This window comes from Staurois parvus, unplaced genomic scaffold, assembly GCF_062004578.1.
Source record: "Staurois parvus isolate SC_StPar_1 unplaced genomic scaffold, SC_StPar_1.0 ptg000020l, whole genome shotgun sequence".
Lineage (NCBI taxonomy): Eukaryota > Metazoa > Chordata > Amphibia > Anura > Ranidae > Staurois > Staurois parvus.
In genome coordinates, this window is record NW_028317816.1 from 4,315,166 (window position 1) to 4,342,397 (window position 27,232).

General features: G+C 38.9%; 1 protein-coding gene across 2 annotated transcripts in view; it reads left to right on the plus strand.

Moving 5' to 3' along the window:
- Window positions 1-27,232, plus strand: part of POU6F2 (POU class 6 homeobox 2) — a 584,773-nt gene that overhangs the window by 494,906 nt on the left and 62,635 nt on the right. Inside the window, exon 5 of one of the 2 annotated variants that reach the window (XM_089687113.1) lies at window positions 12,166-12,318. The exons of the other annotated variant lie outside the window; for it this stretch is intronic. Coding sequence (XP_089543239.1) covers window positions 12,166-12,318 — 153 coding nt within the window. The remainder of the gene's footprint in view (window positions 1-12,165; window positions 12,319-27,232) is intronic. 2 annotated transcript variants of the gene reach the window in all.

Here is a 27,232-nt window from a genome sequence, read left to right on the forward strand (position 1 = left end):
TGTTGTTAAATCTGGCACCTTAGTTATGTGTCTCTCAGAAGTTATCGATACCATAGTAAACCAGACAATTGCCATTTTTAGAAGAGATTATCAATGGCAGCCTCTCAGTACAGGTTTGTTTTAAACTTAGCTATCATAATGGATGTAATAGAGAATGCTGGGTGCAATGACTAAAAACAAGTCATATCAGGGGCGTACTGACAACTCATGGGGCCCCCGGGCAATAGGGGATCATGGGGCCCCTGTGTCCTTGCCCAAACTCAAAAAAGCCTATGAAAAAGGTTCCGGAGGCATCTCATGGGACCCCCTACTGACCCCGGGCCCTCGGGCAGTGCCCGAGTTTCCGAATGGTCAGTCCGTCCCTGAGTCATATACACGCACACAATCAACATGTAGTCATGCAGGTACCTTTTAATCAGCATTTAAACCATTACATATTCTACGCATTTGAAAGACCAAATGAACACCTGCCCTGGCACATCATAGCATTCACCCGGCACGCCAAGAAATAACAGAATCCAACTGCAATATTCTTGCACTGTCAAAACCTCCACTTTTATTATCACACAACACACAGGAGGATATTAAAAAACTATGAAAATGGTGCAGCGCTGCTAATATTCATTAAGACAATGCATACGAAGCAAATAAAACAATACAAGTGAATCAACACCCTTGTGACAGCATAAATAGCATATATCAATCACTGGTGTCAAGGTGCAAATTGACACACACTTAGCAAGTGACTAAGGGGTGATAAACAGTCCAATATGAGCACACAGGTGAGGAACTCTTCACACGTGGATGTGTCATACGTGCCACAGGAATCCCAAAACAATCTGAGTGCCCCCTCACCTCCTTACAATGACCTCAAGGGCCAACCAGCTTTCAGGACCCTGATGAAGTCACGTGATATTCGTGACGTAACGCGTTGGTACGTTCATTGTCTATTCCGGGACGCGGTGACGTCACTTCCGGCGTCCGCGCCATATTGGGACTCCATGAAGCCGCATGTCAGGAGGACAGCCGATTACTGTGTTCGATCGTTTGCCTACATGTAAGTGGGTATTTTGTTTTTATTTAATAAATTGGATATATTGCACTATGGAGCCTGTTTGGTTTATGTCTCTGAGTGGAAGATAGAGGTGTCGTTAGAGCGGTGGAAGAGGTCTGGCTAAAGTTACCATCATTCCGGTCATACTGAAGGGATCAACAGGAGATTGCCTGACTATCTGTTGAAAGCTGGTTGGCCCTTGAGGTCATTGTAAGGAGGTGAGGGGGCACTCAGATTGTTTTGGGATTCCTGTGGCACGTATGACACATCCACGTGTGAAGAGTTCCTCACCTGTGTGCTCATATTGGACTGTTTATCACCCCTTAGTCACTTACTAAGTGTGTGTCAATTTGCACCTTGACACCAGTGATTGATATATGCTATTTATGCTGTCACAAGGGTGTTGATTCACTTGTATTGTTTTATTTTCTTCGTATGCATTGTCTTAATGAATATTAGCAGCGCTGCACCATTTTCATAGTTTTTTAGTTTATGGTATATTGGTACATAGTAGGTGTTAGCAGCTTTTATTACTATTAGGGTTATCTAAGCGCAGGGGTTCTTTCATTTATTTTTACACAGGAGGATATATCTTATAGTCATCACAATCTGCATAATAACACACACCAATAAGAGTGTACAGCATGAAATAGACACATCATTTGACAGCATCAGAGCATAGAATTATTACATTAACAAAGCTATATTAGAAGCTGGGAGGAACAAATCCCATCTGACCCAAACTGCCCAGGGGGTTAAGGAGAAGCCGTGGGCGTGACCAGTCAATGTTCAAATATAGCCTTGGCAAAAATCCCAGCATCAGAGCGTCCTCTAGCCACTAAGGGGGGCTTATACTGGTCTAGCCTGGACCTCAGCCTTATAAACCCATTTTCTGGAAGCTGTCCAATAGTGGGCGGCGCCACACCCACCACAAGAGGAGCTAGCAGAAGGGTTCCGCGAGGATAACACAGTCACGTTCAACCACCATATTCTTTATCTGAAAAGTCACACTTTTACTTCCTATCTACCCCAAAACCTCTTTTCATCTCCCCCAGATTTAAGGATTTCTACTTTAAACAGGTTTTTATCTCCTAATGTGAGGTTACTAGATGTCATAAACATGTTTAATTCCATAAACAAGTTTTTATCTTGCTCTCAGCAGAATATCTTGTGACTTTGTTCGTTTGACCTAGAGAAATGACACATTAGTCACCTCTTATGCCCCTGGCATTTGGGCAACAATGCTTTATTGTAAAAATCACCCAAGAAACAAAGGGTCCAAGGCCAACACATTTCATAGGCATTACAATGGAGAAGTCCAAATAATTGATGACAAATGGGTTTATGTGCTAGCTACTTTTTAGAAAAGTTGTCTGTAGGGTAAACAGACATGTATAACCACCTCAGCCCTGGAACATTTTACCCCCTTAGTATTTAAACTGCTATTTTAACTGGCAGTTGCGTGGTCATGCAACACTGTACCTGCATTAAATTTAAAGCATTTTTTTCACACAAATAGACCTTTCTTTTGGTAGTATTTGATCACTACTGTTTTTTTAATTATATATATATATATATATATATATATATATATATATATATATATATATATATATATATACACGAAAACAGACCACCAAAAATTTTCTGTTATAAAACATATCCAATACAAAAATCTAATTTCTTCATAACTGTAGGCCAAAATGTATTCTGCTACATATCTTTGTTTAAAAAGATCCCAATAAGTGTATATTGACTGGTTTGTGCAAAAGTTATAGTGTCTACAAACAATGGTATATATATATATATATATATGTATACTGGAATTTTTCTTTATTTTTTTTTATACTAGTAATGGCAGTGATCAGTGATTTGTAGTGGGACTGTGATCTGACACTAAGGGATTTATTTACTAAAGTTGGTTCACTTAGAATCTTGTGCACTTTTGCATGGAAACCAATCAGCTTCCAGGTTTTATTCCTAAAGCTTAATTGAACAAGCTGAGGTTAGAAGCTGATTGGCTACCATGCACAGGTGCATGAGGTTCTGAGTGAACCAGCTTTAGTAAATTTCCCCCTAACTGTCACTGGGTGGGAACTGACTAAATGACATGGACATTTCCAGTGACGCTAATACAGTGATCAGTGCTAATTCTATACACTGTCACTGTACTAATGACACTGGCTGAGAAGGGGATAACATCTAAGGGTAATTAAAGGGTTAACTGTGTGCCTAACAATTTGTAATGTGTGCTGCTTTTATTACTAGATGTGACTGTTTTATCTCCTTGCTTTGCTCATTTGTCAACACAGGGCTCTGAACTGTTGTTTGCTAAGCCAAAGAGCAGGTCCCAGCTATAAATCATTAGCGGCCGGCTTGTGCTGCAACAAATGACAGCACAGCCGAGGTGTAGGCACCCCTTACCCGAAAATACCAGATCACGTATATGTACGTGATCTGCTGCAAAGGGACTACTCCAGATCAGTGGTAGGCTGCCTGCAAATAGATAAATAGTCTCATAACACTTCAATTATATCTGTGTGTTGAAGTTGGCTGTCAGTATTAAAAGTGAGGCTCAATCTTCTTATTCATCTGCCTGTGTTTAATGTACTCAAGAGAACCACTGTGCACTGCACAATTTAGGGCTCAATATTTAGATGCACAAACAGAAGTATAATGAAACTATTCCTAGCAGTTGCTTTCAAGGTGTAATGCTATGTTCCATATCTATACTCTATATAAGTGGACATTTCCATTCTTCATGAAAAGTGCAATAGTGCTGAGATTTTATTCTGTGTACTTTCATATTCAGATTATAATAGAGTATTCTTGGTTTTATGATTTTTCTTGAGTTTAAGGGCTTCCTTTTAATTTTATTATGATTTTCTACCCTCAATCTTAGCCCAAATTTAATTGATTAAGTTAGTTATATATTTAATTTTTGAGGGTGATATGCACACAGCATGCTGTTTTACTTCTAAGAATCATAAAGGACGCTCATTGCAGGCCTACCAATGACATACTGTAAAGCAAAATAAAGTCATGTTTGAGAGGTGAATAACATTGCAATCAATCAAAAGATGCCTAGTGCAGTTTCTTCTCTATTTTCATTATAGATAGACCTATGAAATGTTTTTCTTTGAGAACACAAACTCATGCAGTTTCAGATTGGCCCTAACAAAAGCATGATTCTTTAGTCTACAAAGAAGCCTACTCCTTCCCTTTTACACAGGATTCATGACCTGTGCAGGAGAAAAATTTATGTGCTTCACATTAAAAAGAAAATTCAAAAGGTCTCTTGAAAGAAAGAAAAGTGTTCAAAGACAGTAGTTATCTCCTAAGGGAGGGAAAAAACAAATCCCTACTGTGTAGAATACAGGCCCATTAGTTGGACATCAAACTATGTATGACAGTTCTTCCTGAAAGGCAAAACTGATAATACTCTCTATTTTTTATCATTTTCAAAAAAGTACCTTGAATCATGAAAGAGGACACGCCTGATATAGTTGTCATTTATGCAATATACTTGCCCATATACTATACTTGTATCTTTAAAAGTATAAAACGTTACTAGATCTAAAATTGTATAACTAGATTTCATTTAGAATAGGTTTGTTTTAATATGGCTAGATGCAGATATTTTAAAACAGAAGAAGGAAAAGAGTTTGTTTTGTCCTTGAAGTAACTTACTTAATCAAAGTTAACCACTTGCCCTCCAGAGGATTTACCCCCCCCCTTCCTGACCAGGCCATTTTGTTTGTTACGGCACTGCGTTACTTTAACTGACAATTGGTCATGCAATGCTGCACGCAAATTCAATTTACGGCCTTTTTTTCCCCACAAATAGAGCTTTCTTTTGGTGGTGTTTTATTGCCTGTGCGTCTTTTATTTTTTGCGCTATAAATAAAAAAAAACAACAATTGTGAGAAAAAACAACATTTTTGACTTTTTGCTATTAAACATGTCCAGTTAAAAAAATGAACAAATCTAATTTCGTCATTAATTTAGGCCAAAATGTATTCTGCTACATGTCTTTGCTGAAAAAAATCCCAATACATGTAAATTGGTTTACGTGACAGTTATAGAGTCTGCAAATGACGGTATATATACTCGGCTTTTTAAAAAATTTTTTTACTAGTAATGGCGGTGATCAGCAACTTATAGCGGGACTGCGGCAGGCATTCTGACACTGGGGGGAACGGACTTGGTGTTACTGACATCCCCAGTGACACCAATACAGTGATCAGTGCTAACAAAAAGCACTGACACTGTACTAATGGCACTGGACATGAAGGGGTTAACATGTGGGGAAATGAAAGGGTTAGCTGTGTGCCATTTTACTTGATGTTCTGTGTTTGTGCTTCACTATAAGCATGATGCTTTTCACAGCGCTGTGCAGGAGCTGACGGAGGAGAAATGTTTTGTTTACTAACAGTTCTTCCCCCCCGCTCAAGCAATCACTGGAAATGCAAAATCATATATATATATATATATATATATGATTAATATATATACATGACTTTGCACATGGCTGCCGCCCTGTAGAAGTATTTCTGCTATAGGACGGAGCTAAAGCTGTTAAAAGGGCTGTAGACGAGTAGAAAAACAAATGATCCCTTGAATGAAAATCAAAATTTGATTTTATATACGATTGTGCCATCATTGTTTCAGAACATTTTTTTTCTTCATCTATGGAAGTAATGCAATGTATTTTTACCTCTGACACTCCCCTACTGCACATTCCCTCTGTACACTCCCCCTGAGTATTTAAATCATAGCGCATGGACAACAATCTTATTCAAACCTACCCTGTAAACAGTTGTTTATATTGTAAATTTTCCACCTATTCTCTTTCCTGGTGCCCTTTTGCAGACATCATGGCCTCTCACATGTTCAGCTCCTCTGGAGACAGTGAGGAGGTAGAGAAGGTGGAGGAGTGGTAAGCATCCAACATGTCTTTTAAAAATATGGTTGATATGGTAGAGATCCTACAGAGGAAAGACTATGATTGCAGGCTGCAGCTGTACAAGAAGCTGTGATATCAGTAAGGACCAAATTATCGAAAAAGGTATCAGAGTGCTAAGAAGAAGACATGGTGTGCAGCACACCAAAGATGAGCTTTGCAAAAGATGGTCTGACCTAAAGCTACGTGAGAGCCCCAACTGAGGAAGATATTAAAAAGACCATCAAGAAAGTAAGTAATATTTTATGTATGTATGCATTTGTCTTCTTTTGTCAAATTCACTGAAATGTTTTAACTATGGGGGAGATTTATTAAAACGGGAGTGTGCAAAATTTGGTGCAGCTCTGCACAGAAACCAGTCATCTTCCAGGCTTTATTGTCAAAGCTTAATTGAACAAGGTCATGTTAGAAGCTAATTGGCTACCATGCAAAGCTGCAAAAGATTCTGGGTTTACCAGTTTTAGTAAATCTCCCCCTATGTGTCATTGCCATGTGCCTTCACGGTTGTGAATGCAAAATGTTCTTGCATAGATTTGTGTGTGCTATGTGCCTTCTTTCTAAAGCTGCAATCATATTGCAGACACAGCATGCAGAAAGAAAACTTTACATTCAGAATGATTCCGTCACATTGCACTCTTCATTGCAATGCAGCAAACTAATTGCTTACTCAATGGGACTTGTGCATATAATTATGTGTCCATGTGTTGTGGAATGCATGGTGGACACTTCACTATACAATACAAACAATGAGCACATGGGCCTGTCAACTGGCCCAGAAAGGGTGGGTTTTAGGATTCTATGACAATCAACACTCTATTTCAACTGGTGATGTTGTGACATGTGCTGGATTTGTTTTTTATGCTGAACGTTCTTGCTTATATCAGTGTCATGTGGAATTTGTGAATTTGTAAATGTGTATTTACTGTATGTTCCATTAACATGTAGTAAAATTTAAGTACAATGATTTTACATTCTGTAGGAGGAAACAGAAAAAGGCTTCTGACAGAGCAAGAGCAGCAGTCACAAGAGGCAAGCTATGCACCTGAAACAGAAGCTCCATCCATTTCTGCTGAATTGACATCATTCTTTCTTTCTACATATGAAGTGAGTCAAGACCAGGGACGGACTGACAACTCATGGGGCCCCCGGGCAATTGGGGATCATGGGACCCTGTGTCCTTGCCAAACTGAAAACACACCCAAAAAGCCTATAAAATGTACCAAGGGCATTTTATGGGGCCCCCTACAGACCCCGGGCCCTCGGGCAGTGCTCGAATGGTCAGTCCGCCCCTGGTCAAGACCACAACAATGTAAATAGTTCAGGTACTTCTATATCTATATCAAACATGATCAGATTGTTGATATGTCCAGTATGTATTCTATAGGTGGAAAGAGAAAAAGTCTTCTGACAGAGCAAGATCAGCAGTTACAGGAATCACAGGAGGCAAGCTGTGCACCTAAAACAGAAGCCCAATTCATCTCTGCTGAATTGGCGGACATCATTCTTTTTACATATGAAGTGAGTCAAGACCATAAGAATGTAACCAGTTCAGGTGATTCTATATCTACCGGGGTTGGACAAAAATATGGAAACAATACATGATTTTCAGGTGTGAAAGTGAAGACATGTTTAATGTTGAAAGGGAAAGTGATGTAACATTCTTTTGCTTCGGCTCTGTGATGAGACGACTAGCTAACAGGTGGGAAGCCTCATCTTTGTCATTCACTGCATGCTTTGCTAGTAATATGGAATTATGTCTGAGCTTACTAAGTTTCAAAGAGACCAAATTATTGATGCCCACTTAGCTGGTGCCTCTGTGACTGAAGTTGCCAATTGCAATTTAGCAAGGTACAGTATAAAAGTTTATGATAGCATATACAGTTTCTGGGAAAACGTTATCTGATAAGCATAAGCGTGATCGACATGGTCAACTGAACGAATGAGACGAAAAAAATTGTGTAGGAATGTGACTCGGAATAAGAAAACAATTGTTGCAAAAGTGATTGCAGAGCTCATTCTCAATCTTCCAAAACCCATGTCCACAGAAACTGAGGGAATTCCATAAGCAAAACTTTCACGGGCAAGCTGCAATTGCCAAACCACTAGTCATCAATATTAATGATCTGAAGAGGAGAGAGTGGTTCAACACCCATAAATCATGGACTATCAATCAATGGAAGACTGTAATATGGTCCAATGAATTGAGCTTCAAACTGTTTCCAACCACCATACGTGTTTACGTGTGGCGAATACCATCCCAAGCTTATGTCTTGTGCCAACGGTACAGCCTAGTTTGGGCAGCCATATCTTCGTATTCATCATCACTTTGAAAAGTAGAGTCACTGCCTGTGACTTTGTACAAATTTTGGTTGACCATGTGTACCCCATTGTGCAGACATTGTTTCCCAAAGACATCGTCATTTGCCAAGATGATAATGCTCCCAGTACAGCTGGTGTTGTCAAATCATGGTTTAACAAGCATGCAGATGAAGTCTGGTACCTTCCCTGGGCGCCACAGTTGCCGGACCTCAATGTCATAGAACTACTATGGTCAATTTTGGAGAACAAGGTTTGGGCTCTTTTACTGCTTACGGCATCTCTGCGAGAATTGGAACGATTTTTTCATTAAGTGTGATAACGAACATCATTATCCACCATCCAAGACTTACATTTGTCAAATCACAGGGGAATTCAGGCCCTTTTGGATGCCAGAGGCAGTCCAACACCATATTAGGTAACAATGTTGTTTTTTTACCTGGTGTTTCCATAATTTTGTCTCTTTTTGTATATCACAATCAGATTGTCGATATATTATGCTGTATTGTGTTATTATTTTTTCTTTTCAACTAGTATGTAACTGATCATTGAAGTTTGTACAATGTTTAACAAGGCTACAGCACAAAAAAATTATATCTGATCTTAGAGTTGTAAATGCTAATATTGGATATGTAAGAACAAAAATGTCTTCCCCTCCACAGGAAAATTTCAGATGTCACTGACATGTTGAACAAAGTTTAATTTGTACAGTAATTATTGATTCCCTTTTTTGTTTGCTTTTTTGTAATTAAAAAAATGCTGCATTAAAAGCAAGATAAAGTATATATCATTGTTGTACTACTTTGGAAAATAAACATGTTACTTTTCTTTATTTGTGTTTCTTGTCTTATATTTGCTTATTAACAACTGTGTTTTCTACTTCATCTATGCTTTGCACCATCAACATACACACATGCTTTTTCTATATATTCTTCTTTTTGCCATACTTTAAATCAGACACAAGCTCTTTAAAGTCTGGCAACAGGTGTACATTTGTACATAAAGTGTTAAAACAAAGGACAAGGAAACCAAAGAATAATTAAAATTATGTATAGTCTAGTAACAGGATGACATTCTTATACATATGCCTTGACTTTTGAAAGAATTTGCTGTACACAGCGACTATACAATTTTCTGTCTGCGAATCAGTTTTAGCAACCAGGCCCTTTTTAGATGCTATATTGGTTTTGAAAGAACACTGACTTTAATGGATTTGCAGACAGAAAACAGACAGACAGAAATGGCACTGTGTGAAGCAACACTATTTAACATAAACATACCCTATTCACAAAACCCAGACCCTTTTTTATGCTAATCCAGGCTTGAAATAACAGGGGGTTTATTATGTTAAACAGCTTTGCTGCACACACTTCTGTCTGGATTCCTTGTTGTGATTACAAGGACTCAATGCACAAAATCTTGAAATTGCTTGTCCCCTACAATGCTTTAAGCTGCCAGCTTTGACATTAGAAAGTGTTTGATTTCCTATGGTAGAAAAACACACACACTACACTATGATCATTAAAATAAGATATGACAGAACTTTTGTGAAAGAAAAAGGTTCTGTTTGCTTCCGGGTCATGCACATTTCGTTTTTTAACTTTTTTTTAAAACAATAACCCTATAAACAATTAGAAAATTGTTTAGTTAAAATTTTTCAACATGTTCGTTTTTGTATTTTCAATGGGGTCCCGAAAATTGTCCTTTATAGTGGACACGCTAATTAAGTGAAAATCAAATGGCCAGTCTATTGACCTGAATGTGTGAAAATCAAATGGCCAGTCTATTGACCTGAATGTTTATTTGTTTTTCTACTCATCTATTGTCTGCTTTACTCTGACAATGCAAACAAGCACAGATACATCTCTCCTGCTGGTTGTACCACCAAACAGTGCTCTGCTGCAAAGTAATCCCTGGATGCAGTGCCTTCTAAATCTGACACTTACAGGAGTGTCAATCTCCTGTGTCCCCTGCAGCCCTAAATGGCTCCTCCCACTGACCTCCATGACATCACTACTGTATCCTGAGGGGACTTGAAGGTCAGGGGGAATAATCATTAAGTGCTTTGTGGATTATCTGAGATTGACACTTTTAGAAGTGTTGAATTCAAAAGAGACTTCATTCAAGGATCACTCTGCAGAGGAATGTATATCTGCAGCAAGAAAGGTAACTATTACCATGTTTCTTTGCAGGTATGATATTTAAAAAAAAAAATTAACTGCCAATTAGATTCTTCCTTATTTTTTTATAATTTTTGTGATGTAGGAGCGCTGAGCCATATGAAGATGACTTAAAACAATGGGTGGCTTATCATCCTAGAGGCTGCTCACCAGCAATTGTGGGGTCTTGCTGGACCTCCAGAAGAGTTTACTTAAGTTTTGAAAGGATGGGAGCACCACACCAGCTTGTACAGCCCTTTAAAAGATTTGTATTAATTTTGTAACAGCCAATATATTTTGGGGGCTCAGCAATCCCCCCCCCTTCATCAGGGCTGTTTTTAGCCAGGGGAAGTAATGATGTCTGCTACAATGAAACACGTCAGGTGGAGCCAGTGTAGGAGACATCATCACGTATGCATGCCGATAGCAGAAGCTGGATTACAAAGAGACAGTTACCAATCAGATGCTTACAATGCGATGCTGCATTTTTGGCTTACTATTTATGTGTGCACTTTTAATCATTTTAACCAACTATTGGCTTTATCTTACTACACTATGAGAACTTCCCTCTTTATATGCTATTGCTATTGGGGATTGCTGGAGCGCCCACAATGTGATGTATATGGAGACTGAGCAGCTGTAAAGACTTGAGCACTATGACCATACTTGAATAAGTGGTCATACAGATCTGGTAAGGATGTAAGTTTTTCAGGCACACCAAGGTGGATACTGTCTGGTGGTTTTCTTCTTTATAGTCAGTGGATGGATGTTATGGGTGTTTTTTCCATCTACATTATATCAATTGGTGGCTCTCGGTTTTTGGGGATATTGGAGAGTACTGTTACTTTTGCATTGCTGTTTGCACTTTATGCATTAATGGCTCACGCTGCCACTCTTTTTTATATGGACACTTGAGAGAACTGTATTTTATTTATATATTTATTGTAGATTTTGAATCACGAAGCTTAGTGCTGGCAGCTTATTCACTTTTATACCTAAGCACAGTTTTCCCCTTATGTATGCATTTGTGTTAGTACAAAAGTTTCCATCTGCATATGTCGACATTTTCATGTCTAAGTGTCGATTCACAACAGAACGCTGTGCAGAAGACCCATGTTTTGTGATCGTTTCCAGAACTGCGTTCAAAATGCACTGCAGGTGTGATCTGCAGCGGGTATCAATATTAAGTTAATGACATCCCAAACGCAGATCTCTAACGCAATGTGTTTGTCCGCACCAGATTGCATGTGATACGGTTGCAATGAGTTTCCAATAGTAGTGCATGCATTACTTATGGTGCGGTGCAATTTCAGCCCATTCAGCATCGCACAGGACTGCATGTGTATCACACAGGAATGCACAGCATGTTTCTGTTCAAAACCTGGTGTGAACCGGCCCTAAGAGTATATGCTAATGAGACACAAAGATTACTTCAGCTAAAGTGTATGTAAAAAAATTATAGTGAATAAAAATATATATAAAAATAAATATACCCCTTAAAAAATTTTGATATATACAGTATACCGTATTAATATATATATATATATATATATATATATATATATATATATATATTTGGGGGGGGTTTGAGAAGTAGGAAGAGAATATTTTCACTGTCATTTCTTTTATAATAAATTTGAGAACTGTGTATTTTTTTTTTTTTTGCTTTCTAGATGGTTAATAACCCCTTAGCAAACCAAGCAGCAGCAGCTGCTGCAGCGGCAGCAGCTGCCATGGGCTCAATAGCGAGTTCACAGGCCTTTGGAAATGCACTATCCAGTCTGCAAGGTGTTACTGGACAACTTGTCACAAACGCACAAGGACAGGTAATAAGCATAAATATTATACAGTATTTTGATAAATGTATTCAGATTTCCTATAATTTGTATAGCCTTACCACGGCCCTTAATATAGAGTTTTCTTTCACTGTGTAAGTTTATTGAACGTTCATCTTTGAATTATACGTGAACACAAGTGAGTTGATGTTGCCTATAAATGAAGTATCACACAAGCTGTCTGGGGCTCCAATGACAAGTGTTCCACCTGTCATAATTTAGCATCCCCCTCTACATCATGTTAGTAAATTGTCTAAAAAGGTTTATACTTTATTGACCCGTCTAAAATCCTAATATAGATATTCATTCCCAGATATAGAACAAAACATACACACACTCACAAATATTGGGCTATAGAATGTTAAAACAATTTTCATTATCCAAAGAATCTTTACATTATAGTAAGCATGTAGTTTAAAACTGTTTAGGATCTTAGTAACATGATGATCCATGGATCAACATCAGCATTTCTTAAAAGAAATTTAATCTGAATTTTAAGAATGAAGAAGTGAGATGAGCTCCAGCCCAGGGGCGGACTGACCATTTGGAAACTCGGGCACTGCCCGAGGGCCCGGTGTCAGTAGGGGGCCCCATGAGATACCCCTGGTACCTTTTTCATAGGCTTTTTTGAGTTTGGGCAAGGACACAGGGGCCCCATGATCCCCTGTTGCCCGGGGGCCCCATGAGTTGTCAGTCCGCCCCTGCTCCAGCCATAAGAAACTTATACAGCATGTGCATTTGGACATCCTTTATTTTTGGCAGAAAGGTTGGGGCATATAGTGTTCAGACCAGGGTCGGACTGACAACTCATGGGGCCTCCGGGCAATAGGGGATCATGGGGCCTCTGTGTCCTTGCCCAAACTCAGAAAAGCCTATGAAAAAGGTACCAGGGGCATCTCATGGGGCCCCCTACTGACCCCGGGCCCTCGGGCAGCGCCCGAGTTTCCAAATGGTTCAGACTACCCGAAGCATGAAATATTATCTTTATAGGAAAAGTGCATGCCCCACAAGTTTTGTAGAAATGCTATTGCTCAGGCGTGCAAATAAATCCATGCCAAGCTCTAATCTGTAATTTGCATGTTCCCATTATTTTACAGTATGTGAGATTCATGCTGAGAAGAGATAGTAAATATGTGCTTTCTTACAGTGTATACTGCTTAAAACAGGGAACTAATGTTTTTTTTATAATGCAATCACTCTGAAATTGCAAATTAAAAATAGTGCATGAATGCAGACTTACCAAAATATAGTGTTGATTTAACAAAGGCAAATAGACTGTTCACTTTGCAAGGGAAGTTGTACTTTTCAAGTAAATTTTCCCTAGAGTTTAATGAATGAGGTTTCTTAGTAAAAGGATTAGCTCTGCTGACTGGCATCATTCAATCACGTGTTAGCAACATTGAGCTTTTCTTTCTAGCACATAATTGTGTATTCTATGCAAAGTGAAATTTCACCACAGTCAGTAATCTCTAGGGAAGTACAACTTCCTTGCCCTATCTGCCCTTAATATATCAACCCCTATGTGTCTTGTAGTTTATCAAGGTCACCTATTTACTGTGAAGGCACAGTGAAGGACTTAGAATTCTCTATGGCAGGGGTCTCCAGACTTTCTAAGCAAAGGGACAATTTATTGTCCTTCAGACTTTAGGGGGGCTGAACTTTTGTCAGTGGGAGTAGAAAATATTCTGGTGTCAGTGAAAGTAACGGATGCCCATTTTTGGAATCAAAGGGAGGAATAGTGCCCCATTGTTGATATTTGGAGGGAGAAATAGTGCCCCATCATTGGTATCAGTGAGAGGAATAGCGTTGCATCATTGGTATCAGTGGGAGGAATAGTGTTTCATAATTTGTGTCCGTGGGAGTAATAGTGTCCCATCATTGGTGTCAGTGGGAGGAATAGTGCCCTATCATTGGTGTCAGAGGGAGGAATAGTGCCACATATTTGGCGTCAATGGAAGGAATTGTGTCAGTAGGAGAAATTTTGCCCCTTTGTTGGTGTCAGCAACATGGATTATACTCCATTGTTGGTGTCAGTGGGAGGAATTATACCCCATTGTTGCTGTTAGTGGGAGGAATAGTGTCCCATCATTTGTGTCCATAGGATTAATAGTGCCCCATTGTTGGTGTCAGTGGGAGGAATAGTGCCACATCAATGGTGTCAGTGGAAGAAAAAGTACCTCATCATTGGTGTCAGTAGAAGGAATAGTGCCATAAATTTGAGAAGGAATTGTACTCCATCGTTGGTGTCAGTGAAAGGAATAGTGCCCCATTGTTGGTGTCAATGGAATGAATTGTGCCCCATTGTTGGTGTCAGTGGAAGGAATAGTACCCCATCGTAGGTGTCAATGGGAGGAATTGTGCCCCATCGTTGATGTCAGTGGGAGGAATAGTGCCCCTTTGCTGGTGTCAGCAACATGAATTATGCTCCATGGTTGGTGTCAGTGAATGGAATAGGGCCCCAAGGGCTGTGATAAAGACAAACAAAGGACCACAGTTTGAAGACCTCTGCTCCATGGGCTCTTAGATTCAGCTCTGCTGTCTGAATAGTTCAGAGGTTATATGTTCATGTTCTCACATTTTCATAAGCAGCAGAGCACAGAAAAATATGGTTCCTCCACTGCTGTCCTGTGTTTTCTTTTTTCAGTTTTTTTTCAGGTGCATTTTTTAAAAACAAGTAACAAGTCACTAATAAAAGAATTATGGCCCATATGCACTATTTTTTTCCCCATTAAACCCAGCAGGCTAAATAAAAAAACAAAAACTTGACAGATCACTGTACTAACACAAGCAGTGTTAGTACAGTGATCTCCCCCAATGTGGTATTGCGTTTTGACAGGGGGACTGCCATCCCAACCAGAACACACAGGTCAGTGCTCTCAGCCATTGGCTGGAAGTGCTGATAGGAAGCCGACTAGCAGACCTTTTTAATTCACGTCCCTTCAGCAGAAGCTGGACATTCTGTTGGACCATCTGCCATACACATGTGCCGAATGTCAGCTGGTTTTTATCAAACCGACCAATACCACCCATTATTCGGTCTGTGTGTACAGGGCTTTAGAGAGAGGGAGGAGTGGGTTAGAACAGAATATATCTGTTACACACTCATACTCACACATTTATAGCATATAGCTCATAAATTCCTTTGAGATAATGATTAAATCACTTCCCTCAGATGGAAGCACCCTGTTACTATCTCTTACCAATACTGAAGAACATAGATATCATATGAATAATGCAAAAGTTAACACTGATTTGCAAGTATTATTGTATGCACAGTTTGTTTGCTTATAATATCAGAGAGTTTGCTTTAAAAAAGATACTTACTGCTTTAGAGTGGTTGTAAACCCCAGGCATGAAATATGAGCAAAGCCTATTCCTCCATGTTATTGTCTCAACTAAAAGCACTAAGTGTCATTTCTGTCTGCTGCTTCATTCCTCTGCTATAAGCATAAGGCACTTCTGACACCAAGAGAAAATGGTGATGGAGAGGGCACAGCCTGTGATTGTCAACCTCAGCTCTGTTCTTGTGTGCTATATGAAGAGGAGGGGGTGTCCCTTCCCTCCATTCAGCTTTCAGAGCTCATCTCACTGAGATCTGCAGTTAGCAGTTTCAGTTCCCCTCCCCCTTTTTTGAAAACTCAGACAAGCTTTGTAAATTCTGGACTTTGAATTGATTTAGAGGAGAGAGGACTGAAGATAGACAGGTGAAACTTATGTAGGAGGATTTGTTTAATCTCTGTGTATCATCTGAGGCCAGTCTATGTATAGGTTTACAACCACTTTAACCATTAGCCACCTGGCCAATGGCCGTTTGACGGCCGGCAAAATCCTTCAGCGTTCCAGGTGGACGCCATACGGCGTCCTCCCGGGCATTCGCAGTTTGCGCACCTGCAGAGCCGCGCAGCGGTGCGATCTGTCACCGGACATGTACCTCGGACACGGCCGATGACAGATCTGAGTACCGGTCCCATTGCCGGTACTATGTGACCTGCTGTGACCAATCACAGCAGGTCACATGACAGTTGTATACAATGGATGGCTTCATTCATGCCATCCATTGTATTCTAGTGTGGCTAGCTGTGAATGGTCACAGCGATCACATGCACAAGCTGGGCCAATCACAGCCCAGCTGTGTCATGTGATTAGCCGTGGCCAAATAACAGCTAAGCACAAAAAAAAAAAAAAACCCTGAATGAATCGATGTCATTAAGGTAAATGCTTGCTTATAGCAAAGTAATTCTTTGCTATAAGCAAATTGTGTAAAATGTTACTATGGTAACATTATACTACTTTGGTCATAGTGAAATATAAAAAAAAATCTTTAAAAAAGAAAAAAATGTAATAAAAAATTAACAATAATAAAAAAACAAAAAAACAAAATTATATATATTTTTTTGTACTGTCACCAGTCAGTGTCCCTGATCACCGCCATGCCAGTTATATGATGATGCTGTATTGCACTGGTGACAGTATGTAAAAAAAAAAAATAGTGAAAATATTTTTTTTTATTTTTTCATTTTCCGAAAAATTATGACAAAAAAATACAACGTCAAAAAACTCGCCATGCCTCTTATGAAGTACGTCGGACTGCCTAATTTGCAAAAAGGGGTCATTTGGGGGATATCTGTACTTTTCTGACATTCTTGGACCTCAAGAAATTAGATTGGCTGTCAGTACTTCAGGATTGATCAATATTCAGATCTATACCATAGTTTATGAACTCTATAACTTTCCTACAAACTAAAAAATACATCCTAATTTGAGTTATTTTCACCAAAGACATGTAGCAGAATACATCTTGGCCTAAATTTATGAAGAACAATTATTTATTTGCAAACTTTTATAACAACAAAAAAAAGACAGAAACAAAGAAAAACGTGCTTTTTTTCAAAATTTTCGAATTTAGCAAAAAATAAAAAACCCCAGCGATGAATAAATACCACCAAAAGAAAGCTCTAGTTGAGTGAAGAAAATGATAAAATTTTAGTTTGGGTACAATGTTGTATGACCGCGCAATTGTCATTCAAAGTGTGAGAGCGCTGAAACCTGAAAAATGGCCTGGGCAGGAAGGGGGTAAAAGTGGTTAAAGAAGTCAAGCTTGTCCCCAATCTAAATTTGATAGGTGTATCAACAGAATATAGAGTCCTGTGTGCAAATCTCCTTTTTTATTAATTCTCATTTTTCTCAGACATTAATTTGTTTTCTCAGACATTAAAAAACAGGTTTGGGGGTCCCTTGGAATCTTTAACCATGCATTAAATGTGAATTTAGTAGATGAACAACTTATAAACATTACACAAATTCTGCTACAGAAAAATATGGTTTAGAAACTTCCAGTTCTTTATTTAATTTAAATAAAGGTTAAAATAAATCCTAAAGGGCTTTGGTGTTGACTCTAGTCAACCCAAAACCAATTGCAATTATCAACTGATCAAATTTACCATCTGTCCTGACTGACATCTTATCCCATTACAAAGCCATTCTGTTTCAATGGTCTTTTAGGGACATATAATCTCTATATGGTCAGCTATGTCTAACATGTTTAAGCACCAATGAGAAGCAACAGAGGATTGGGGTGGTAATGTGGGACAAGTCATACCTCTTGTGTGTGTGTTTTTTTATCTTGAGCTTGTATAAAGCAGATTAATAGAATGCTATATTTATTTCTTGCTTAGACCGCATCTGACCTTTTCGCAAATCCTCTATTGTCGCTTTAACCCTTCTTTCTTGCCCACAGTGCTACAAAATATCTTACTCGTATAAGCTTATTGAAAGGTTTTCTTAAATATAACTGTTTTAAAGAACATGTGGCATGTCTTGCTTACAAATAATACAGGGTTTCTCTAATTGTGACTTAAATGTATACATTACATTGATTCTGATGTTCAAAACACTGCTGTGTGCTAGATCGGATACTGCATTTTATAAGTATTGATCATTTCTGAGATTTAATAAATGGAAAGTATTTTCTTTAGTTTCTTTTTTTTTCTTGATATAGTAAACAAAGACACATCTACAATACATCTAAGACAGTTCTACCCACCATTCAGAAAAGATGCTGACCTTGTCATATTTATAAGGAGGGTACAGAATTGTTCCATCACCATCTTGGGTGTTGAACGATGGAGCTTGTCAAAGTGAGACCATATCTAATGAATCATCTTATCGCAGGTGCACACTGCACATATTAAAAGAGGATTGTATGAACAATGTGCCCTCTACAATAACCTTTCAGTGTCTACTTTAACCCGTCTTTCAATCCCTTTCATCAAACAATCATCTTGTACAGCAGCTCTTAAACAGTCCCTTCAAAGCCCTGTGTGATGTTTAGTTATGTTGAACACTTATTTAAAACTGGCAACTAATACAAGCTGTTCGAATAAGAAGTACATTATTCAAAAAAACTGAAATTAATATTTTCTTTTTATATTTAGATATTGTATATATGTATTGTATGTCTGTATGTATGTACAATATATCTCCTACATAAATACATAAATATATACCACTGCTAAAGAATTTAAAGAGTGAGTTATATTTTTTTTATAATTGCAGTCTGCAACCTATTTTAGCATGCTCCAACTTATCATTTTTTATTCAGAAAAAATACAGGTCCAAAGAAATCCATTAGGTCAATCTTATAAATGTGTCTAAAAAGCTAGCTCACCCAAAAACAGGTATTTTCTCTTTTCTTACTTGACCAATACTGGGTATATAGTATTGAAATTCAGCAGAAACTGGCTGAATTTTAGTACATGTGTACCTTTGTTGGTTTAACAGAATCTGGTCTTTGGACCAGTTTCTGAAAAACAGTCCTGCTGGAAAACCAGCATTCAATCAGCTACTGCTGACAATGCTAATCAGTGTATTTTGACAGGGGGAGTCCCCCCTGTCAGAATACAACAGTATGTTGGGAAGCTCCCTGCATCCACATTGGTTGTGTGGATGCAGGGATCTGTCAGGTTTTTTTTTTTCATTCAACCCGCTGGTTGTACGACAAACAAAATTGTCCATTTATACCCTGCTTAACATTGTGTTGAGGTAGGAAAATTTGGGGAGAACTTACAAAAGAAGGAATTTACATCTTAGACTATATTCAGCTTAAACACCCAATAAGTCTCAGATAAAAATATAATTTTTATCCTACTTTTGAACAGTATTTAGGTATTTGAAGTTATCCTATGCTATGCTAAAAGTGGCCCATTTATTAATTCACACCTGTCTTTCCTATTTATTAAGATGGAGCAATCTCCAATGTTTATATGCAAAATGTATTAACCTCCTTGGCGGTATGATTGTTTCCGATTTTTTGTGCTGAAAGCGGTACCATTTTTTTGCATGGAAATATGTAGTTTTTTATTGTAGGCTGTAATTTTTAGGAATAACTCACTGAAATCTGTCCGAACAAGAGTCTAGTAAACATTCTGGATATGATAAAACTTGAAACACGAAATCATAAATGATAATTTAATAAATAATCATAAAAAATAATAATATAATAATAATATATTTAATTCAATAATATAATCAAACCAAAAACACTGAAATTTGAAATACAGAGGCAAATTCGCACATCGCTGAGTAAAGTCGCAAAATCGTTTTCAGTGTCTGATGACGAATTTCCCCACAAATCATTATCACTCAATTCTGCAAGTGGTTCTGATTTACTATCGCTGTTCTCTAGCTGGTCTAAAACTGATTTTGACCTAAAGGGACGCTTTTTGGACGCCATGGACTTTTCTAAGTTTCCAGGCATAAAGAACAGTAAATATGCAGACAGGGCACAGGACAAAGCAGTAGGGACAAAATGCATGTGAAAGGCATTGAAACAGCAATGTTTTACTATATAATAATAATTAAAAAAAAAATAATATATTTAAAAAATGTCAAATTTGCCGCCGGTTCCGGCGCCCGTACGTCCCGACATCACAGGGACCGGAACACAGAAGCCGGATGCCGGCATCGGCCGGAGAAGATGGCCGGGGACGCTGCAGGGGACACATCGCGGGAGCGAAGGACAAGGTAAGTGCTGCAGGGACTCCCTGAGCAACGACGCATGGTAAGACTGAGTGTAGCTCGGGGTTACCGCTTTTGGTACTGAAATTTTACCCCGAGCTACACTTGGGAATACCGCCAAGGAGGTAAAGCTCAACATACACCTTACAATCTAACTGTATAACCACCTTTAAATTTATTAAAACTCTGTAATATGAGGACTTACCCAAACTACCCAATAAATGTGTATCTAAATCAGGCAGGTCCTTAAACTACATACTGTAGCTGTTGGTTGTTATAGGTAACTGCATTTAGCATGCAGTGGGGTTTATATACTAAAGCTGGAGAGTGCAAAATCAGGCTCACTTCTGCCACTGAAATTGGCTTCTAACTACAGTTTGTTCAATTAAGCTTTGGCAATAAAAGCTGGAAGCTGATTATTTTCTATGCAGAAGTGAGCCTGATTTTTTACTCTCCAGCTTTGGTAAATAAACCCCAGTTAATGAACTTTGCAATACCTTGTTAAAATCCTAGTTCTTTAAAACTGCTATTTATTTGAAATCTGGTGGGCTGAATTACCTTCTAACTTCCTTTACCTCTAGAGAACTCAAGTGGCAATAACTCTACAATAGCTCCTGGCTCCATTTTCACCCAACTCCAAGTTATGGGTGTATTTGCATAATACACAGCAGCTGTTATTAATCATGCTATGCTCAAGGAACCCTTGCAAACATTTTAGGATCTTGGGAAACCCCTAAAATAGTTTTCTTATCTACAGCTCATGGTACGTTAGTGTGATCAGTGAGTTTTAGATGTGGCAGTACATATACAGATATAACAAACACAAACACTATAACATATAAAACAGCTCTGCATACTAAGTATCAAAAAAACTGAATTTGCATGAGTGCTCAGTGGCAAGATTCCTCTTAATAGCATCTTCTCAACATACATTTAAATGGAAAACTTTTTTAGTGATTGTCAGAATGGTGAGGGTTGGAATCCCTGTTGGGTGGATTGTTGACCACAAGGAATAGATAAATAGTACAGGAAAGGAAGTGAAGGACAACCTCTGCAGTGAGACACAGACTGGAAAAAAAACATAGCAAACTGATAATAAAAAGAAAAAAAAAAACAAATGACAGGAGCAGGGGCGGACTGACCATTAGAGCACTTGGGCACTGCCCGAGGGCCCAGGGTCAGTAGGGGGCCCCATGAAATGCCCCTGGTACCTTTGTATAGTCTTTTTTGGGTGTGCTTTGAGTGTGGTTAAGGACACAGGGGCCCCATGATCCCCTCTTGCCCGGGGGCCCCATGAGCTGTCAGTCCTCACCTGGACAGGAGTCACTATCCAAAATAAGTATGAATATTGTTAGTTTAGATAGTTTATCCTTTTAGATGAGGTTCAGCACTCTTGTACTCTTTTTAGTTCCAAGACATCCTTTTTGTGAACTGGTGTGCAAAACTTAACCGCACTTTCACTAAAAGTCCATAATAATGCTTTCTTTGAAAGAAAAAAATATGTCTTTCTCCTATGTGTATGCTTCTTTTAATACATGATCAGAAGATAGTCTACCTAGCTTTAGAATCTGGATACGGTGTGGTGCTGAGTTTATTATTCTCAAAATCTTTCTCATTTGTTGATTTCTTTCCCACTCTTCCACCCTTTCCTGGCCTGCCAGGCTGCATACTAGGATAAAGGTCTGGTAATGATTGGGTAGGACTTCAACGTTCTTTTTTTTTTTTTTTAACTGGAATATCTTTTGTTTACATTCCGCTGTCAGCGGGGAATCCCACTGACAGAAAATAAGTCACAAATAAATGAAACGAATTCCGAAAACAAATCTGTTCTATTAACCATATGCATCTGAAATTAAATTCTTTATTTAACAAATGCGTACAAAATGAAATAAAACCAAAATTTGTGGCATGCACAAATCTACTGTGTTGTACATTTTCCATCATATTTTCATCAAGTTGGCTGCCAGCACTGATCAGATGTGGTCCAGATGCTGGTTTTCCAACATGCCGGTTCATGAGATTGGCTTCTTTAGAACAGACAGCTATACACATGGGCCAAAATTCAGATGATTTTGGATGATTTTCAGCCTGTGTATACAAGGCTTTAGGGAATTCTATTCAAAGGTAGTTAACTACTTAACAACCAAACTATAGCTGAATTATGGCTGCAGTGCGGTTGTCCGGTTCCGGGAGGGTGTCATATGACGTCCTCCCAGAACGTGTCCCCCCGCACGCCCCCAGCAGTGCACACCCAGTGCTGTCTGTGATTGTTGTGTCCTACAGACACAGTTGATCACATGACAAGGTAAAAGACCAATCACAATGGCCTTTTAGCAAGTGATCGGCTGTGTCCAATGACATAGCTGATCACAAAGTAAACACAGTTGCCGGAAAGAGTCACGGAGGACATCTACACTGATAATCAGGGTGCCACCAAGCAGTGCCACCCATCAGTGCTACCCAGCAGTGCTGCCTAGCAGTGCCACCCATCAGTGCCAAGCAGTGCCGCTATTCAGTGTCACGAGTCACTGCCATCAATCAGTGCAGTCAGTCAGTGCCACTAGTCAGTGCCCATCAGTGCTGCCTATCAGTGTCACCTATCAGTGCATATCAGTGCAACATCATCAGTGCCTCCTCATCAATTCCCACCAGTGCCGCTTCATCAGTGCAGCCAATCAGTGCCCATCAGTGCTGCCTATCAGTGCCACCTCATCAGTGCATATCAGTGCCGCCTATCAGTGCAGCCTCTTCAATGCACATCAATGAAGGAGAAAATGTACTTGTTTGCAAAATAGAAAAAAAGAAAAACGTTTTTTTTCAAATTTTTTTCTCTTTTTTCGTTTATAGTGCAAAAAGTAAAAAACCCAGGGGTGATTAAATTCCACCAAAAGAAATTTCTATTTGTGTGAAAAAAATAATTCATATGGGTACAGTGTTGCATGACTGTGCAATTGTCATTCAAAGTGCAACAGCACTGAAAGGGAAAAGTGCCAGGTAGGCAAGTGAGTAAACCATCTGAAATCTCCTTTTTTAAATGAATACCAATGAGAGGAATTATTACGTCAGTTAACAAACAGGAAACATTTACTTAAAACACTTCTCATTTTTTAAGTGTTTCTAACCCCCATCCCCCCCAAAACATAATATATTGCAGATTACCAAATCACAGATGTGTTGGGTATATTTGTTTTCTTTTTTTCAACCATTTTTAAAGTAGATTTTCACAAAGTAATCCTGCCAGCACAACACGTTCTGTCCTTGGGTGTATCTATGGTGGAGCAACATTGTCACCTGAGGCTGCTCTCCTGATTTAGACTACAAAATACTTCTCAGAATCTCTATCATATAGGAAGAAAGTGTTTTGTAGTTCACAGCGAATAGCTGAGGAAGTTGACTATTATATCAGTCCAGTGTACAGTAGGGTACAGGAACCCTGACATTCTGAGAGGATCAACAGGTATTTTTCTGTACTTGCAGAAAATGTACTTAACCTGAAAAAAATGCATCCTCCGCATCTGAGGACTCAGGACTAAGGACTCAGGACTAAGTTGCAATACATTATATTGTAAAGCTCTGAGAAAACTGTTGGCGCTATATAAATCCTGCATAATAATAATACATTAAATTTTAATTAGTGGGTTTAAATATCCTTTAAGTTTGTAATAACAGCATAAGAATGTCTTCTTTTTAACCTCTGAAAAGCCATTCATTTAAACAGTTAGTATAAAAGTAAAACTTTAGTAAGCAATCAATCTATTTTTCAGTTTGTTGGCATCAGTTCTCATTGTATACAGCTTGTATATATTTTTTTTTTTAAATCTGTTAAAAATGTTCTTTGTTATAGGTCTTGCCAGTAACATCACTGCTGACACTTCTGGCACACTGACAACACTAAGCCACTGCCTTGCAATTACCAATTGCATTGTTAGCCTGCTATGCAAGCTTCTCAAGTTAGCTGTTCAGTAGGCCAACATAGAGAAAATTGATTTAGGTTTTACATACACTTTAATGCTGCAGAATATCTGTACTTGTTCCCAGTTCCCCTTGAAAGAAAGGAAGGTAGGAGCAAATCGGATTGCCAGTTGGAAACATTTGCAATCATGATGCTAGTTGACAAAGATTGATTCTTAATTTAGTTAGTCAAATTTGCTTACCTCTATATCTATCACTCAACAATCTTAGCAATATTTCAAAACCTTGTGGACACTGCCAATTTCTCTGCTAGGTGATACAACAGAAAAAATATAAAATGCCCCGGTAGCATAGATCAACTGTTCATGAGTGAAGTGTGAAAAGGTTTTGCTGTTTTTTACACCATCTGTGTTATGACATAAAAACCTAATTATAGCTATAATGTGATAAAAATTTATTACACTGACTTAGTAAAAATATGGTCATAAACTATATTCAGGTGGGCATGCTGATCTTATATAAGGATTAGAGATAAACAGAGGCGGACTGACCATTTGGAAACTCGGGCACTGCCCGAGGGCCCGGGGTCAGTAGGGGGCCCCATGAGATGCCCCTGGTACCTTTTTCATAGACTTTTTTGAGTTTGGGCAAGGACACAGGGGCCCCATGATCCCCTATTGCCCGGGGGCCCCATGAGTTGTCAGTCCACCCCTGGAGATAAACCAAAAAAACATGGGTTGGTTTAAGAAAGGTTTGGTGGACATTACAGAGAGTGAAGTATGGAACCTGAACCCTTTTGAAGCCGAATGTTAAAAATCAGTTCTAGCTATTTTCTAGTACTAGATAATAAGCAAGGGATTGTCAAATGACATGAGGGGCCTGGTGAACTTGTACCAAAGCAATAAAACTGTTTTAAATGATGTTTGGCAGGGACCAGCAGTCTTAATGATGCTTAAAGTGAAATATTATATTCAAAATTCATTTAGATAACATGCGTGTGGGATTCTCTTAACCAACCTGTGAAGTAGTGAATCTATACCATGTATACAACCTACTGCAGAAAAACCATAGGGAGGCAGTACATGGTAGGGAGCCTGAAGGTGCTGGGAGCCACCAGCACTGCTGAGGAATCTGTTCCCCATCCACCACTGCAGGCTGCATGGAACCAGACCGGCTCACCACAGCAATGTTATCTAGATGAGCGTTTTTTCATATTGTTGTGAGTTGCCACTTTGCTGCTTAGTAAACCTGTTACTTTTATTCTGCACTTAGTAGGAGTTGCTTCTCTTGTCATATACTATGTTTTTTTACCTGAAGTTCATCTGTAAAGGTCTGTACAAGTTTTGGATTAAAGCTTTCTATAATCTGCAAGATGTCATTTGGATCATGACACTTTCTGCTAATTCTACTGAGGATGTAAGTTACAGTTATCTACCCATGACTGGATTAGTTATAGAGATCACACTTGCATTGCCTAGACTGGAGAGGCAGAACAGCGCCGATGGAAACAGTGCAGTTCCCACAGGCATCATAAAGGTTAATAGGCAGGGTATCATGCTCAGACCAGGCAGAGGCCATGTACGCCAAGCTCTTCTGCGAAACAATAAACTTAGAACGTCATAAAAACTATGACTGTAAACCATAATAATTATGAACACCAACCCTGAGCTTAAGGTACATAGAAGGGCCCTGACCAAAGGGAAATATCCTCATTAATGAACCTGTCAGTGATCTAAGGAGGAGAAGGTTTTACCAAAAGGACCAATACAAAGTGTACTGATAAACCCCCCAGGGACTAAAAGGCATTCATTCTGTGAAGCCTTCATCTTCCATGAAAATCCCAGGGAAAACTTATCCAATCCAAAGGGTCCACAAATTTATATTGAGCCTGACAACATCAGCCCCTGTCAGATTGCTAGTGAACTCAGGGCAGGTTGAACAAATCATAAATGCCAAGTTGTAATATTTAAATAATAGAATAATATACTTTGTAATACAGGCATATAGAAACAAATTAGATGTTACAGTTCACATATCTAGGCAGAGGAACAGAACTGATAAGAGCCAAGTTTCTACAAGTATATGAAGCCAAGGCAAGTAGGCAAAACACTATGGGCACCACTGTTTTCCTACTGCTTTGCTTCAGGGAAGAGTAATATACAGTCATGGCCGAAATTGTTGGCACCCTTGATATTTTTCCTGAAAATCAAGTATTTCACACAAAAAAGGTATTGCATTAACACATGTTTTGCTATACACATGTTTATTCCCTTTGTATGTATTGGAACAAATATAAAACAGAGGCAGAAAAGCAAATATGACATAATGTCACACAAAACCCCAAAAATGGGCTGGACAAAAGTATTGGCACCCTTAACTTAATATTTGGTTGCACACCCTTTGGAAAACATAACTGAAATCAGTCGCTTCCTATAACCATCAATAAGCTTCTGACACCTCTCACCCGGAATTTTGGACCACTCTTCCTTTGCAAACAGCTCCAGGTCTCTCTTATTGGAAGGACACCTTTTCCCAACAGCAATTTTAAGATCTCTCCACAGGTGTTCAATGGGATTTAGATCTGGGCTCATTGCTGGCCACTTCAGAACTCTCCAGCGCTTCTTTGCCATCCATTTCTGAGTGCTTTTTGACGTATGTTTGGGGTCATTGTCCTGCTGGAAGACCCAGGATCTTGGACGCAAACCCAGCTTTCTGACACTGGGCCCTACAGTGCGACCCAAAATCCTTTGGTAATCCTCAGATTTCATGATGCCTTGCACACAGTCAAGGCACCCAGTGCCAGAGGCAGCAAAACAACCCCAAAACATCATTGAACCTCCACCATATTTTACCGTAGGTACTGTGTTTTGTTCTTTGTAGGCCTCATTCCGTTTTCGGTAAACAGTAGAATGATGTGCTTTACCGAAAAGCTCTATCTTGGTCTCATCTGTCCACAAGACGTTTTCCCAGAAGGCTT